Here is a 15308-nt window from a genome sequence, read left to right as displayed (position 1 = left end):
CTATTTAGAAATAGAATTTTTAGTTTTTATTTAAATTTATATATTTTTTTTTTATTTTAAAGAGAGGGGGAATGCAAGCAGAAGAAAGGGGTAGAGGGAGAGAGAGAGAATCTTAAACAGCCTCTAGGCTGAGTATGGATCAACACTGGGCTCAATCCCACAATTTTAGGATTATGATCTGAGCTGAAATCAAGAGTCAGATGCTCAACCCAATGAACCACCCATGTGCCCCTAGGAATAGAATTTTTTGAAATTCAGTTAAAATGAAGACTGGAAAAATAAAACCTAATTGTTTTTTAAGATTTTGATAATAAAGAAGGTCAAAGAGGAATAAATAATAACTGGGTACAGAATAAAAATAAATGAGCAATACTTTAGATAATTCAGAGACTCTCAATTTCTTCTGGATAGTTTTCTCCCACCTACAGGAATATTCAATAAATAATGAAAACTACACTTATGCAAAAGTACCCAGAATCTTTTATTCAGTAACTTGGGGCCACCACCCAGATTTTGAAATGGATTTTAAAATTTTACTTTTCATTACCAGTTAATATTGTTTTAATTCTCACTGAAAATAGAATGCATTTGTACATGTGGACTCTACTGTCTATGGGAATTTGTTTCCCTTATAAAGAATATAACTGCAAACAATGAAGACAGGTAGTTTTCTTGCCAAAGACATTTTTCCTATACTGAGCTGTTCTTTGACATAGGAAGCTTATGACACACCAAGTGTGCATGGGTAAGAGTGCAAAAGTTGGTCTGGTAAAGCTAAAAATGAGGATGAGAAATTTAGTTATTAGGGGGTTATTGCAGTAATTAGAAATGCCTCTCCCTCCCAGACTGGTTTGTCCTGCTCAGTGAATACTGTTTTATTCCAACATCCCCTTTTCCAACAGTCATTTAAAATAATCATGAGAGGGGTACCTGGGTGGTTCAGTCAGTTAAGCAGACTCTTGATTTCTGCTCAGTTCAGTGCCTCAGGCCTTGCACTGAGTGTGGAGCCTGCTTGATATTCCCTCTCCTGCTCTCTCTGCCCCTTCCTCCCTCGCACATGTGCACATTCTCTCTCTCTCAAAAATAAGAAAGCATTTTAAAAAGTAACAATGAGAGAATTTAAAAAATAAGATATTTATAGTAAGTGAAATCCTGTCATCATATGGGAAGGAAGGGTGCTGATATTTTCCTGCACATAGGATATCCTTGTTGAGTATAGCACCAAACATACTTCCTGCAAAGAATCCCTTTTACCAGCAATTAGAACAGATATTTTATTTAAATGGAAAATCCCATTAGTATCCTTCTGCTATATTAACAGATAGAAAACTTTTTCCAATATTACTGATCGTACCAGAGGAAAGTTTTCAACTTCCTTTTATACACTGTGGCTAGTCCTCCTAAGAAAAGTCAGTATTGGTCATATTGGCCTTTGCCCTATTTGAATTCATGAAAATTCAGAATAAAATCCAGCTTTCCAATTCCTATTTCTTGAGTTGCTTCTCAAGAAAACATCAAACTGGAGTGCCTGGGTGGCTCAGTCAGTTAAGTGCTGGACTTCAGCTCAGGTCATGATCTCATGGTTTGTGGGTTTGAGCCCGAGTTAGGCTCTGTGCTGACAGCTCAGAGCCTGGAGCCTGCTTCAGATTCTGTCTCCTTCTCTCTCAGCCCCACCCCTTCTCTCTCTCTCTCTCTCTCTCTCTTTCTCTTTCTCAAAAGCAAATAAACATTTAAAAAAAAAGCATGAAACCAAAAACAAACTTAAAACATGGAGCTCTATGCTTAAAAAATGACAATTGAAGAGTCTTAAGTAAGTTCTTTTTACTTGCTCTTATATTAATATTTAATGTTAATATTTGCTAACCCGAATAGCTAGATAAAAAAAAAAACAGCATAAAAGTCCCACATGTTCCTTTAAAAAGTCTCATTAATGATATTATAAATTGTAATACTTATATCTCATAAGGGTACAGTGAAATAAACATATGTTTATACTGTTGGCAGTGACAATAAACTTCTACTCCCTTTAAGAAAAGGCGATTTGACAATATACATTAAAAACTTCAACATATTTGACCCTTTGATTCAAAATTTTTTTAGAAATTTAGCCTAGTGAAATGCATAATTAAAGAAATGGACAAACATTTGTGTACAAAGGTGTTCATCACAGCATTATTAGGAACATAGAAAAAGAAATATAAATATATTATAGCTTATAATTGCTTACTTAAGTGAGAGGCTATTCATATAATAAATTACCTTACGTCTATGTTGTTATATCTCTCAGTGATATGTTTCCAGGTGATTTTTACTCCTCTCCCCCTAGCTTTATTGAGAGATAATTGACACGTAACATTGTGTAAGTATAAGGTGTACAGATGTTGACTTGATATGTTTATAAATTGCAAATGATTATCACTACCAAATCAGCTACTATTTCCAACCCATTACATAGTGACCATTTCTTCTTTGTGTTTAGAACATTTGAGATCTTTTCTCTTAGCAATTTTACTTTACTCCCTTCTGTGTTTTCCAAACACCCTTCAGTGTACATCTTTACTTTCAAAAAGGACCTTAAAATTCATTTGCTAGTAGTAGCAGGGAGGAGAGCTTGTTTTTTAAGTACAGTTTAGTACAAATGAAATTTAATGCCCTCTTTACTATGGTTGTAACTTCCAAATATTTGCACCTTTTTGTCTCCTATATAGATTAAAATATAAAGCTTCCCTTTATTCCCAAAGGAAAACCCTTCAGATAAGACCACCATATTCTCAAGTTATTAAGCATGTGTGTGCAATTTCATAATTATATTTGATTGTTTTTAAGTTCATCTGTATTTGATCTGCACCTTCACTGTGCAGGTAGGGACACACCTTCCGTCTTTATATTCCACCAATCTTCTCCGCTCATTTACCCACTTGCTGTCCTTCCTATGTTCTGGAGCATGTGTACAATGCTTTGCTCTTCAGGTTCATTATTCAGAGGTGGCATATGAAAGTTACATAATGCAAGCTTTATTTGTATTCGTAAAATCACTGGTCAAAAAGTGTTTGCGGGGCGCCTGGGTGGCTTTAGTCGGTTAAGCGTCCGACTTTCGCTTAGGTCATGATCTCGCGGTTCGTGGGTTCGAGCCCCACATCAGGCTCTGTGCTGACTGCCAGCTCAGAGCCTGGACCCTGTTTCAGAGGCTGTGACTCCCTCTCTCTCTGGCGCTCCCCTGCTCACACTGTCTTTCTCTCTCTCCTAGAAATAAATAAAACATTAAAAAAAATTTAAGAAAAAAGTGTTTGCAACAATTTACAACAAACATCATGTAACCAACAACTGCAGTTCGGGGGTACCCTACAACCTAACACAATTCATTAAGAGCTCTCAGCCTGTTGAGCCACAGCCTCAGTACCACCTTGAGAACTAATACAGTCTACCTCTCCCTGGAAAGCACTATTTCGGCTTCCTGGGACAGAAATCCTAAACCACACTCCCTATGAAGGTATAGGTTGCCAAACCCACTTAGGCATACTCTGCACAGACTAACCCACCCAACTAAAAAAAATTTTTTTTAATGTTTTATTTATTTCTAGGAGAGAGAGAGAGAGACAGTGTGAGCAGGGGAGGGTCAGAGAGAGAGGGAGTCACAGACTGAAACAGGCTCCAGGCTCCGAGCTGGCAGTCAGCACAGAGCCCGACGCGGGGCCCAAACCCACGAACCGCGAGATCATGACCTGAGCGAAAGTCGGACGCTTAACCGACTAAGCCACCCAGGCGCCCCCCAACTAAAATTTTTTAATAGTTTATTTATTTTTGAGACAGAGAGAGAGACAGAGCATGAGTGGGGAAGGGGCAGAGATTAAGGGAGACACAGAACCCGAAACAGGCTCCAGGCTCTGAGCTGTCAGCACAGAGCCTGATGTGGGGCTCGAACCCACGAACCTTGAGATCTGACCCGAGCTGAAGTAGGACGCTCAACCGACTGAGCCACCCAGGCGCCCCTAACCCACCCAATTAAAGGACATGAAACACCCAAGCCAGTTTTAAAAGCACTCAGTTCTGATGCAAATCAGGGCAGGCTTCCTGTGACACCCGGGCCCCCAGAGGTTCTTGAGGGCATGTGCTGTGGGTTCTCCATTTTTCCTCCCTTTCCTCTATCATCGTCTATTTTCTTGGCCTTCTCCTTTCCTCATTTTCTATGTCCTTCGCCCAGCTCTGGCACTAGAGGCATTAAGTACTGCCGGCCCATGAATCAAGTCGCCACTTGGTAGACTTCTCGTGCGAATGAAAGCATCTCTGGTTGGGTGCCTCGAAGTGTAAAATTCCTGTGCGGTCGAGTCATCTCAAAAGCACTTCTCAGACCTAAAGAGAACCTACAAAGGACAAAGTACAGCAGGGGTTCAAGTAGAGGACCCTAACCGCTTCGCACTATAACATAATTCACAGGCGATGGAACAGCTACAAGACCTGAGAACCCTAGCCAGCAGAATGTAATCCAAACCAAGCAACCAATGTAATCCAGACGCGCAAGCGCGTGGCTCAGAGCGCCTGCGCACAGAATCCCGCGAGGTGCGGGGAGCAGAGAGGAGCTTTTGCGCCCCGCGCTCCCACCGCCTCGGCTCCCCTTAGCTCACGAGCCCCGCCTCCTCCAGCTGCTCGCGGTCCCAAACAACCGGGTGAGCCGCCGGCGCTCTCCATCAATTGGCCCTTGGCTTTTTCCGTTTCCGCCCAGCCCTCCACAGTCCACCAATCAGCTTGTGCGTTTGGGTAAGGGGCCACCTCCGAGGCCTACGCTTCGGCTCCTCTGCCTCCTCCGGCTGCTGCCTCCGCTGCTGCCTCCTCCTTCCCCACCTCCTCCATCAGGCGGGCGTCTGCGGGGGCCCGAGGGGCGGCGGCGGCAGCAGCGGCAGCGATATGGAGCCGGAGGCAGGCGGCCGAAGCAGTGCTGGCAGGCACAGGGCCGGACCCCCGAGCACTCCGCCGCCCCGGGAGCAGGAGCGGAAGCTGGAGCAAGAGAAGCTCTCCGGGGTGGTGAAGAGCGTCCACCGGCGGCTACGAAAGAAGTACCGGGAAGGTAAACAGCGAGCTTGAGCGAGGGGGGAGGGGGAGGCCTCGTCGCCCCCAGCCCCTTGTCACCTATCCCCTCCCCCAAGGGGCCACCATTACAACCTGAAGGAGCCGCACGTCAGCCCCTGCCAGTGCCGCTCTCCGAGGCCCGGACGCCCCCTTCTCGGTCGAGTCCTCAGTGGCGTCTGGCGCGCTCCTCCCGCCCCCTTTTCTTCTAGGGCCCTTCAGGAGAGTTCCAGGGCTGTGCAGGAACTGAATCCCCACCCCTTCCAATCCCCTGCCCCCAGTCGGGGTGCTGAGGTTGTTGTCATTACACACACAAACACGCACACCCTCCCAGAAGAGGTGGTGGTCGCTAGGCACGGGAGAGGTGAACGTAAACACGAAGACAGGTAAAAATCCATTTGTGAAGAGAGACTGAAAAAAGCCTGAATTGCCACTCGCACCCTCGCGCTTGACCAGCCTGTTTGATTTGCTGCCCCCCAAAGACCCCTTTCCTATGTTTTTAGCCAGGCGACGAGGGAGCTTCCTCGCATTGGTTTCCAGGGCTGCGAAGTCAGCAGGCCTTCTAGCTGACTGGACTTCGCCTTGTTAAAAGGGGGAGGGGAGCCATCCCCTCAGCACCCCCCCGACCCCCCCCTCCGCTCCCGCCATTCTTCAAAAGCTTGATCTTTAAGTGTTTATTTCGGTGAAGTAGGAAGAGATCTGGGGCAGGTTCTCAAAATACTATTTAGCTTTGAATAGTCTATGTAACCACCAAGCCTCCTAAGGACACAGATGTCAGTGAAGCTGGCCATCGCTGGGGACCTATCCCTATGGAAGATCTTAAGCAACAGAAGCCTTTAATAGCTTTTGCTTCTGCCTGAGGGTTGTTTATAGTTGGGGTGTACGGTTAGCCTTGGTGCTTTTAAATATAGGCTTTTTAGCAGAGCTATTTTATAAGACCGACATTAAAAATTCTGTTTTTTCACACGCCCAAGAGAAATTTCTTCTGAGTATCAAAATGAGGGATAACCTACTTGCTCTCACTTTAGCTTACTTGCAAACTGAGAAGCCTGCGGTCTTATGGTGTTTTATACTTCTTTAAATTTAGGATTAGTTGCAAAATTATGACAGTGAAGGAACAGGCATGTAACATCATGTTACTTCTGATTTACAAACACTTCAGTTACTTTAGAAGATTAAAAAGAAGTGTCTTTTGTTCCTTTGTAGCTTATGTGTTTCATTTTTCAAACTTTAAATTCAAAGTTTTCCTCCCTTGGCAACTCAAGCCTAGCTTTTTAAATAGCTGCTTAAATAGTCATTCTCAAAGATGGCCTATAGTTATTGTTTAATATCTAGCAATAGAAAGAGATTTATCAGGTGTAGTTAAGAGGTTGAAATTTGTTTTTTAAAAGAATATTTTAACCCCCAACCCACAATTTATTCAATAAAATGAGTAGTTGTCATGGCAACTATTGCATCATTCTTGATTTTAGAGAATGCACTTACATAATGGCATTCATTGTAGATTGGAAAAATCCACTGGAGAAATGAAATAAATGGACACACTTTATCATGCTATTTTGTATGACTTTAAGCAGATATATCTTTTTAAAGAAAAAAGGACTAGAATATAATTGTTTACATTTTTACCTTTTTATATTATTCATTTATTCATAAGTAAATAGGCTCCACTTAAATCAATACACTACTAATTTGTCATCATGTCTTGAAGTGCTGTTTATACTTGATTAGTTCCCACATGTTGAAACATGTCTTTAAACTTGAATATTAACCAAGGGAACATTTGTTCATAATGAGAATTGGTTGTTGGAAGTTACCAGAGCTAGAATAGATACATGTAGTTCATAAATGAATGATCTAGTGTGCTTCTAGGCAGGTGAAGTTCTGATAGGCTGTAAATATTTGAGTGAGACTGTTCTTTAGGTATTTTAATGCCCTGAATTCCATTAGTGATCTAGATTTCTCTAGGCTTTAGTCCAGTGACAGACAAAGCCCCATCAGTGAGCTAGCAAAGTAAAAGATCCTAATGAGCATACCCTTTCTACTTTAATTTCTGACATGTAGGTCAAATCTTAGTTGTGATTGGACAAAAATCTGTGAAAAGGACATCTGTGGAAAAGTCTCATTATGCATATAATCCCAAGGAAACAATTTTTAGTGTTTTCCTTTGAGGTTTTAGTATTGTTACAATACTGGTGGTCCACAGTCTGCAAACATATTTTACAAGTTGATTTGCAAGTCACCTGTGGTAATGAAATAATAATTTAAATGGTGCTTAGATATTAGGACTAGGTTACAAAGTCCTATATAATCAGTTAACTGTAATACCAATAACTATGGAAGCTGTACTCCTTTCATAACAATATTCCTATCAGAAAATGCAAGGATAATTCTAGCTTAGAATATTGGAATGTTAGACTAAAAGGAACTTGAGCATTTATTGTTGATTCCCAAAAATGACTGATTAGTAAACTCATCTGAGTGCCTTTTAGAAAATTCCTGTCTTCTCAGGCAGAGAAGGACAAATATATGTTTGCACGTATAGGAGGATTAGGAGGAACTTGACGGAGGAACAAGGGGGAGAAGAAGGGTGGAAATGGTGGGGGAAAGGGAGAGAGGCAAACCATGAGAGACTCTTGAATGCTGACAAAAACTGAGGACTGATGGATGTGGGGGGGAGGGGGGGATGGGCATGGAGGAGGGCACTTGTGGGGATGAGCACTGAGTGTTATGTAGAAACTAATTTGACAATAAACTATTTGTAAAAAAAAATTAATAAATAAATAAAAAAAGAAAATTCCTGTCTTCATCTTGGATATATAGTCACACAGTCCTTATTACTGAGACCTGGAAATTTGTCAGCCAGATTTTGGAGTAGATATTTAAACTAGTTCCTTCTTTTTACACATGAATGTGCCAAATCCCAAAAATACTGAAACAACTTGCTTGAACTTTGATAGTTTATCATTAGCATTGTATATATTTTATGGGAATAATAGTTTTTTCTTCCCAGTTGCACACCTAATATTGGTGGAATAGGAGGGAAAATGGGATGCAGGAAGTAGCCTTAGAATCTGTGTTAGGTAAAAAGATGTCAATTGATGGCAATAGACTAATCCATGGGATGGGTATGATTAGCTGAGTTGGGACTATGATGTATGGGTTTTAGGGGGAGATATGTCAGGGAAGGAAATAAGTTGGGGTAGAATGAAGAAGGAGGCAAAACATTCACAGGATAGTAAGGACAGGAGTGAGCACTGGATAAGGAGTGTAGGGTTGGATAATGTAGTTTTCCCTTCCCTTATACCTGATACAGGTATTGAAAATGAAGCAGGAATAACAATGAAAGTAAGATTTTCCTGTTGTGGTAGAAAATTTCTCTCCATCCTTCCCAATCCATTTGTCTAACTGATACTTGTTGTTTTTGTTTGTTTGTTTGTTTTGTTTTTAAATATTTTATTTATTTCTGAAAGGGGGAAAGAGAGACAGCATGAGCAGGGGAGGGTCAGAGAGGGGGGAGATACAGAGTCTGAAACAGGCTCCAGGCTCTGAGCTGTTAGCACAGAGCCCAACGCGGGGCTCGAACCCACAAACCGTGAGATCATGACCTGAGCTAAAGTTGGACGCTTAACCAATTGAGCCACCCAGGCGTCCCTAACTGATACTTGTTGATGGGATGAGCAGGCTTGGGGTTTGGGGGTGGGGGTAGTGGATAGAATGGTAAAGACTAGTTTGTTGATGGGATGAGTAGGCTTGGGGTTGGTGGCCATAGTAGATAGAATGGTAGAGATTAGCAGGTAGATTTAGTGCAGTGTTTCTTTTACCACTTTTCCCTCTCTACTCCATTTACTGTTTGTCCTTTGTCACCACTTAGAGATCCTTTGACATTTTATATAAAATGAGAATTGGAGATAATTGTCAATGTTCTAGGCAGTGCTGATATCTTAACTAGTTACCAAGAGGAAATGTTAGGGAAATGTTTAGTAGTGGTGATGAGAAGGGGTGTTTCTGGTCTCAGCCTTATAGATAAAGGACAGTGTTTTAGATTGAATTTATATAAATGGAAACATGCTTACAGATACAGGTGTTTTCTGTCTTTGCTATACAGAATTTTAAAAATTTACCTCCACGTAAACCAGAAATATTTTAAACGTTATCATAAGAGTTGTAGACAACTTTTTAATGAGAAACAGCTAGTTTTGCTTTCCAAACAGGGACTTCATTGTTTAACCAGATCTGCCTGATGAGTACATATCTAATTGAGAAGTGAAGTAGAGGCATGTATAGTTCCAGTTGTTTTTTTTCCTCCATAATCCTAGTCACATGATCCTATTCTTACAATGATTCGATGATGGTGATGATGATGATTTTTTTTTTATTTCTGAGAGAGAGACATACAGACAGCATGAGCAAGGGAGGCTCAGAGAGAGAGGGAGACACAGAATCTGAAACAGGCTCCAGGCTCTGAGCTGGCAGTCAGCACAGAGCCCGACACGGGGCTCGAACCTACGAACCGCGAGATCATGACCTAAGCGAAAGTCGGACACTTAACCAACTAAGCCACCCAGGCGCCCTGATTCGATGATGATTATTATGCTTGGCATCTCTTTTTCCAAACTTAAAGTATTCATGTGAAACTTCTGAGAGAATGCAGTTGTTGGAAATAAAAGTCATTTCCGTTTCATTTAGTTTTGATTTTTTTAACTCCTCTGTGAATGCCTTTAGCAAATTTCATCAATTTATTCACTCTCTGAATTTACTTATTGTTTATGCCAAAACAAGTTAAAATAGTTAATTACATAAACCCATGCAGCTTACAAGTCAATCAGAGAAAAGTAAAAATACATATTAACCCATTAACAGTGGTATTCTTAAGGTCATGGGATTATGGATGATCTTATTATAATTTCCTGTATTTAAAAAAAAATCAGTGTTGTGAGTAGCAATGATGATATTATAAAAGTAGTTAAGACAGATTACTGATACTGAAGCAGAAAAGAACACAAGATAGGTTCTGTAGACTAAGTCCAGAAAAAATTTTGTTTCAAAGATTAACAGTTATGAGCATCATATTAATAGTGAACAGCTAAATTGTCTAATTTAGATGTTCAATTCTTATTGATTACTCAAATTCTTCATAGTTTGAGACAAAGGGTAAGCTGGAATAACAGTTTATATACTAGGCTGAAAAATACATTTGTGATTGTTATTCTTTAGCAAACCCGTCAAACAAGAGAATTGGCAGGGAGGGAAAATCCTTTGAATTAGAAATAATTTTAAACTAACACCAAAAGGGCTAAAAATGAAAAAAAAGAATGTAATGTTAGTGGTTTTCCTGAAACAAAGTTTTGAAATTTTTCTTAAAAATAGGATAACAGACTTTTTAATTGAAATTTCATAATTTTTTTCTTTTTCTTTTTTTTTTTAAATTTTTTTAATGTTTTATTTATTTCTAGGAGAGAGAGAGAGACAGCGTGAGCAGGGGAGGGTCAGAGAGAGAGGGAGTCACAGACTGAAGCAGGCTCCAGGCTCTGAGCTGGCAGTCAGCACAGAGCCCGACGCGGGGCTCGAACCCACGAACCGCGAGATCATGACCCAAGCGAAAGTCGGCCGCTTAACTGACTAAGCCACCCAGGTGCCCCCGTAATTTTTTTCTTTTATGGCCTTCAACACTGCTTTAAAATACTGACCAACTCCTTGACCCCAGGAAACTTTGAACAGGTTTTCTTTGTTTTACCTTTTTTTAAGTGATGTTTTACACTATTTTCTTTAGATTTTTTTTTTCAGTCTTGCTCATTCTGATACAGAATGAGAAAGTGCTGCTTAGTGATAGAATCTTTGTTCAGTCAGCAAAATAAGTAAGGTGAAGACTGTCCACAGAAGGGCTTGTTAACTTTGTCCTAGGAGAGTTTAAACTGCCATTCTAGCAGGGAGAAAAAAATGAAAAGAGTTTAATAATTAGTAGCTCTAAAAGATTAAAAGAATATTGACTGATAAACAGTTCACTGAGATGTCCATAATGATTAGCTATTTAATTTTGTTATTTTTAGTCATCTTTGTAGTAAGGTATTGTTTTAGGTTTTGGACTTTTGTTGTTGTGGTTTGGGTTTTTTTACATTTCAAAAGGTACAGTAAAAATTAAGTAGATCCTTTTGACTGGTGTAGATCCTTTTGATTGTTTTGTGGAAAAAACTGTAATAACAAATGCAGTGGATCTTAGCCTTGGTTCTGCATTGGAGTCATCTGTGGAACTTCATGGAACACAGGCATCTGTATAATTTAAAAGCTCCACAGGGGCACCTGGGTGGCTCAATGGGTTAAGCATCCGACTTCAGCTCAGGCCATAATCTCATGGTGGTCTGTGAGTTCAAACCCCATGTCAGGCTCTGTGCTGACAGCTTGGAGCCTGGAGCCTCCTTCAGATTCTGTGTCTCCCTCTTTCTGTCCCTCCTCCACTCACACTCTGTCTCTGAAAAATGAATAAACATTAAAATTAAATAAAAGTAAAAAATGAAAATAAAAGCTCCATAGGTTACATAATGGACAGAGGAGTTAAGGAATGCTAATCTAAAGTGTAAAGTACTATAGATTAGAGTAGGAAGGAATCTAGAAGAAAGGACATCACCTAGGAGACTCTTAAACTAATCTGATTTAGAGTTAATAGCATAAAGAACAACAGTGATCATGAGAATAGAGAAAGATATATCAAAAACTTTTTTGAAGTTCAGAGTGAGCATTTCTAGTCAAAGTAAAAGGGAAGAGTCAGAGATGATGTAAAAGGGAAGAGTCAGAAATGGTGTCATGTTAAGAACCCATTTTCATCCGTTTTAGAAATGTGTGTATGTTGAGATGAGGGCAGGGAGAACAGACAGGCAGGTTGAGAGTGATGGTGTAATGGTTTAGTTTGGAATATATCCAAAGTGTGGGATTGGAAGCCCTCTCTGTGGAAGTTGAAGTTTGAGGGCAGATGAACTGCCCAGTGGAGTGATGATAGTGTCTAACTGAGGACAGATCTTGGAAAACACCAGTGGTGTCCAATTTTATCTAAGTAAATGCTCCTTTTTCTACCTTGTGTTCCAATACCACAATTGTGCTTGCCTTTATTGTATTTATGTGAAAATATAAAAATAAAATTATAAGAATCATTTTCCTCATCAGAGAAATAACTAGTCACAACATATTGAGTGTAAGATGCAGGTTTTCAGGTGGCTCCTGTGTTTGAATCTCAGGAACTGCTTCAACACGACCACACAGTGTGGAAGTTTTGTTCCATTTTGGGTGTGTCACTGTATCAGGTGCTCTGGAAATGCCGAGAGGCTCCTTTAACAGTGGTTAAAATTTCCAGAAAATTGACTTTGAATCTATTGTTTTTTTCTTTTATGTTTATACATTTTTGAGAGACAGAGCATGAGTCGGGGAGGGGCAGAGAGAGAGAGAGGGAGACACAGAATCTGAAGCAGGTTCTAAGCTCTGAATTGTCAACACAGAGCCCAATGCAGGGCTCCCACCCATGAACTGTGAGATCTTGACCTGAGCCGAAGTCAGATGCTGAACCGACTGTGCCACCCAGGTGCCCTGAATGTATTGTTTTTCTAAGCCTCTTGTAACTTTTATTTGAGAACACTATTTTGAAGTATTTAAATTGTACTTCTTTTTCATCACTACTATCTGTTGACAGTTGTCAACTGTAGTTTGAATTTTACTCTGTACCTAATTTAATTTGTAATTTGGGGGTTTCCTGTATTTTTTGAGCATGCTGAAAATTTAAACATTTTGTCCCCCATTAATGGGATACCATCACTAACTTATATAGGTTTTATAAGTTATAAATCAAAATGTCCTTTGAACTAATGAATTAATGTGCTATTATTTTTCTTTAGTTGTGACATATAATGTTTGTGGAGGTGAATTCAGTCAATAATTAGGATATTGTCTTCAAAATAACTTGGTTCATTGATTTCTATTATTGAATGTGGTTTGGCAACTTAAGTTGGCATCACTTCTGTTTTAAATTATTAATTAGTTTTTTTTAGTTTTTTTTTATTTAAAAAAATTTTTTTTAATGTTTTATTTATTTCTGAGAGAGAGAGAGAGAGAGAGCGTTAGCAGGGAAAGGGTCAGCACAGAACCTGACGCGGGGCTCGAACCCCAAGAGCTTTAAGTTGAATTTTAAAACTATGTATTTGAACAAATGATTACTGATTTATTCTCTAAATTTATTATTTTAGTTTAACCATAAAGCACTCATTAACTATTAATTTCAAGTTAGGCTAGAGGACATATATATTTTTAATTGTGCTTTTTAAAGGTAATTTTTGATTTCTCTGTGTTTGGGCAAAATGAAATGTATCTGTTAATTGTAGATTAATCTCTCCCTCACTCCCTTCCTCCTCCCTTTCTTTTTTTAAAAGATACATTCATACTTTTGTAGCGTATCTATAAGAAGTAGGCAAGAAAGATATTAGTCACAATGATTTTGAGTTGTCACAAATGCCAATATCATTGTAAAATCATTATAATACTAATTATTAGGGGCGCCTGGGTGGCCCCGTCAGTTAAGGGCTGGACTTTTATTTTGGCTCAGGTCATGATTTCATGGTTTCATAAGTTCCAGTGCCAGGTCAGGCTCTGTGCTGACAGTGTGGACTCTGCTTGGGGTTCTCTCTGTCTCCTGCTCTCTCTCTGCCCCTCGCCTGCTCACTTGTCCCTGTCTCTCTAAAAAATAAATAAACTTTAAAAAAAAAAAAAAAGACTAATTAAGATGAGCCCTGGATGTTGTATGTAAGCCTATTTGACAATAAATTATATTTAAATTATATTAAAAATAATAATAAAATAAAAAAGACTAATTATTAATTCAGTTGGAGCTCTGATTGAGCTACAATACTTAAGCATTTCTGGTTCTGTTAACTAGATCTTTGATGTAGACCTCAGGAAGTTCATAGTTCCTGATTTGCCTTTTGGTAACTAAAAAGTATTATTCTTTTAAATAAGACATCTTTTAAATATTGGTTGACATAATAACTAAATGATAACCAAAAATTTTTAGAATCTAGTTTTAACATGTGTATGCAGTTTGACCAAGTTAGCAGAAGGTTTTTGAATACGTATACTGGTCTCTGGTTACCCTTAACTGGTTTTGGCTTTTAGGATCCGAATCATAAATTATTTTGAAGATATTTTGCTTAAAGGATAAATACCATTATTTTGAATACTCTAAAAACAAAGAATGGGCTATTATTAAAAAAAACTAAATTTTCCCATTCCGTTTTTGTTTGATAACTTTATTTTAAAAACACTTTAATAAGCTTTCAAGGGTATTCTAGAAAGTAGAATATTCTCATAACTGGAGGCTAACTATGTTTTTATTCAACTTTGTAACCACCACTTAACATAGTGTATTCCTAGTAGACAGGGTTTTGTACATTTTTGTTGAGTAAATACATGATTTAAAAGTTCTGGGTCCAGGATGCCTTACTTAGGATATAAGGAACATAGCAGGTTCATATCTTATAACATCAACCACATCTTATTACATATCTGCTTTCCTTTCTTTGATGCCTGTGCTAGCTCATTAGCTTTGTTATTCTGGGTAGCATATGAAATAGATTTTGTTTTGCTTTCCAGCAAATCCATTGAAAGAATGAAGAATATATGCAATTGTGTTGTTTAGTCTTGGTTATATATAAGTGTACTACTACACTTTACTAAGCACGCATCAATTTGAGTATCAGCATACTTGGATAGTTAGAAACTTAAATGTTAGCGAGGCTATCAAGTGGGAAGTTTTCTGCAAAATTTGAATCCTTCCTCAGAACTTCAGTGGAGCAGATAGTAAGCTTTAAAATTCTACAAGAAATTGATAATATTTATTTATTTTTTTGCTGTTTATTTTTATTTTTATTGTTTATTTTTATTTTTTTTACAAATAGTTTATTGTCAAATTAGTTTCCACATAACACCCAGTGCTCATCCCCATGAGTGCCCTCCTCCATGCCCATCCCCCCTCCCCCCTACATCCATCAGTTCTCAGTTTTTGTCAGCATTCAAGAGTCTCTCATGGTTTGCCTCTCTCCCTTTCCCCCACCATTTCCCCCCTTCTTCTCCCCCATGGTCCTCTGTTAAGTTCCTCCTAATCCTCCTATACGTGCAAACATATGATATTTGTCCTTCTCTGCCTGACTTATTTCACTCAGCATCACACCCTCAAGGTCCATCCATGTTGCTACACATGGCCAGATTTCATT

At 39.2% G+C, this 15308-nt stretch overlaps 1 protein-coding gene across 1 annotated transcript in view; it reads left to right on the top strand.

The window, feature by feature from the left end:
- The first annotated feature begins 4841 nt into the window (after positions 1-4841).
- Positions 4842-15308, top strand: part of BMT2 (base methyltransferase of 25S rRNA 2 homolog) — an 89498-nt gene continuing 79031 nt past the window's right edge. The window contains exon 1 of the mRNA XM_039256916.1: positions 4842-5062. Within this exon, the coding sequence (XP_039112847.1) occupies positions 4903-5062 (160 nt within the window). The 5' untranslated portion in view covers positions 4842-4902. The remainder of the gene's footprint in view (positions 5063-15308) is intronic.

This window comes from Hyaena hyaena, unplaced genomic scaffold, assembly GCF_003009895.1.
Source record: "Hyaena hyaena isolate Hyena2069 unplaced genomic scaffold, ASM300989v1 scaffold_594, whole genome shotgun sequence".
NCBI classification, from domain to species: Eukaryota; Metazoa; Chordata; class Mammalia; order Carnivora; family Hyaenidae; genus Hyaena; species Hyaena hyaena.
The sequence above is the reverse complement of the archived record's forward strand: the minus strand, read 5'-3'. Positions and strand labels throughout refer to the sequence as shown.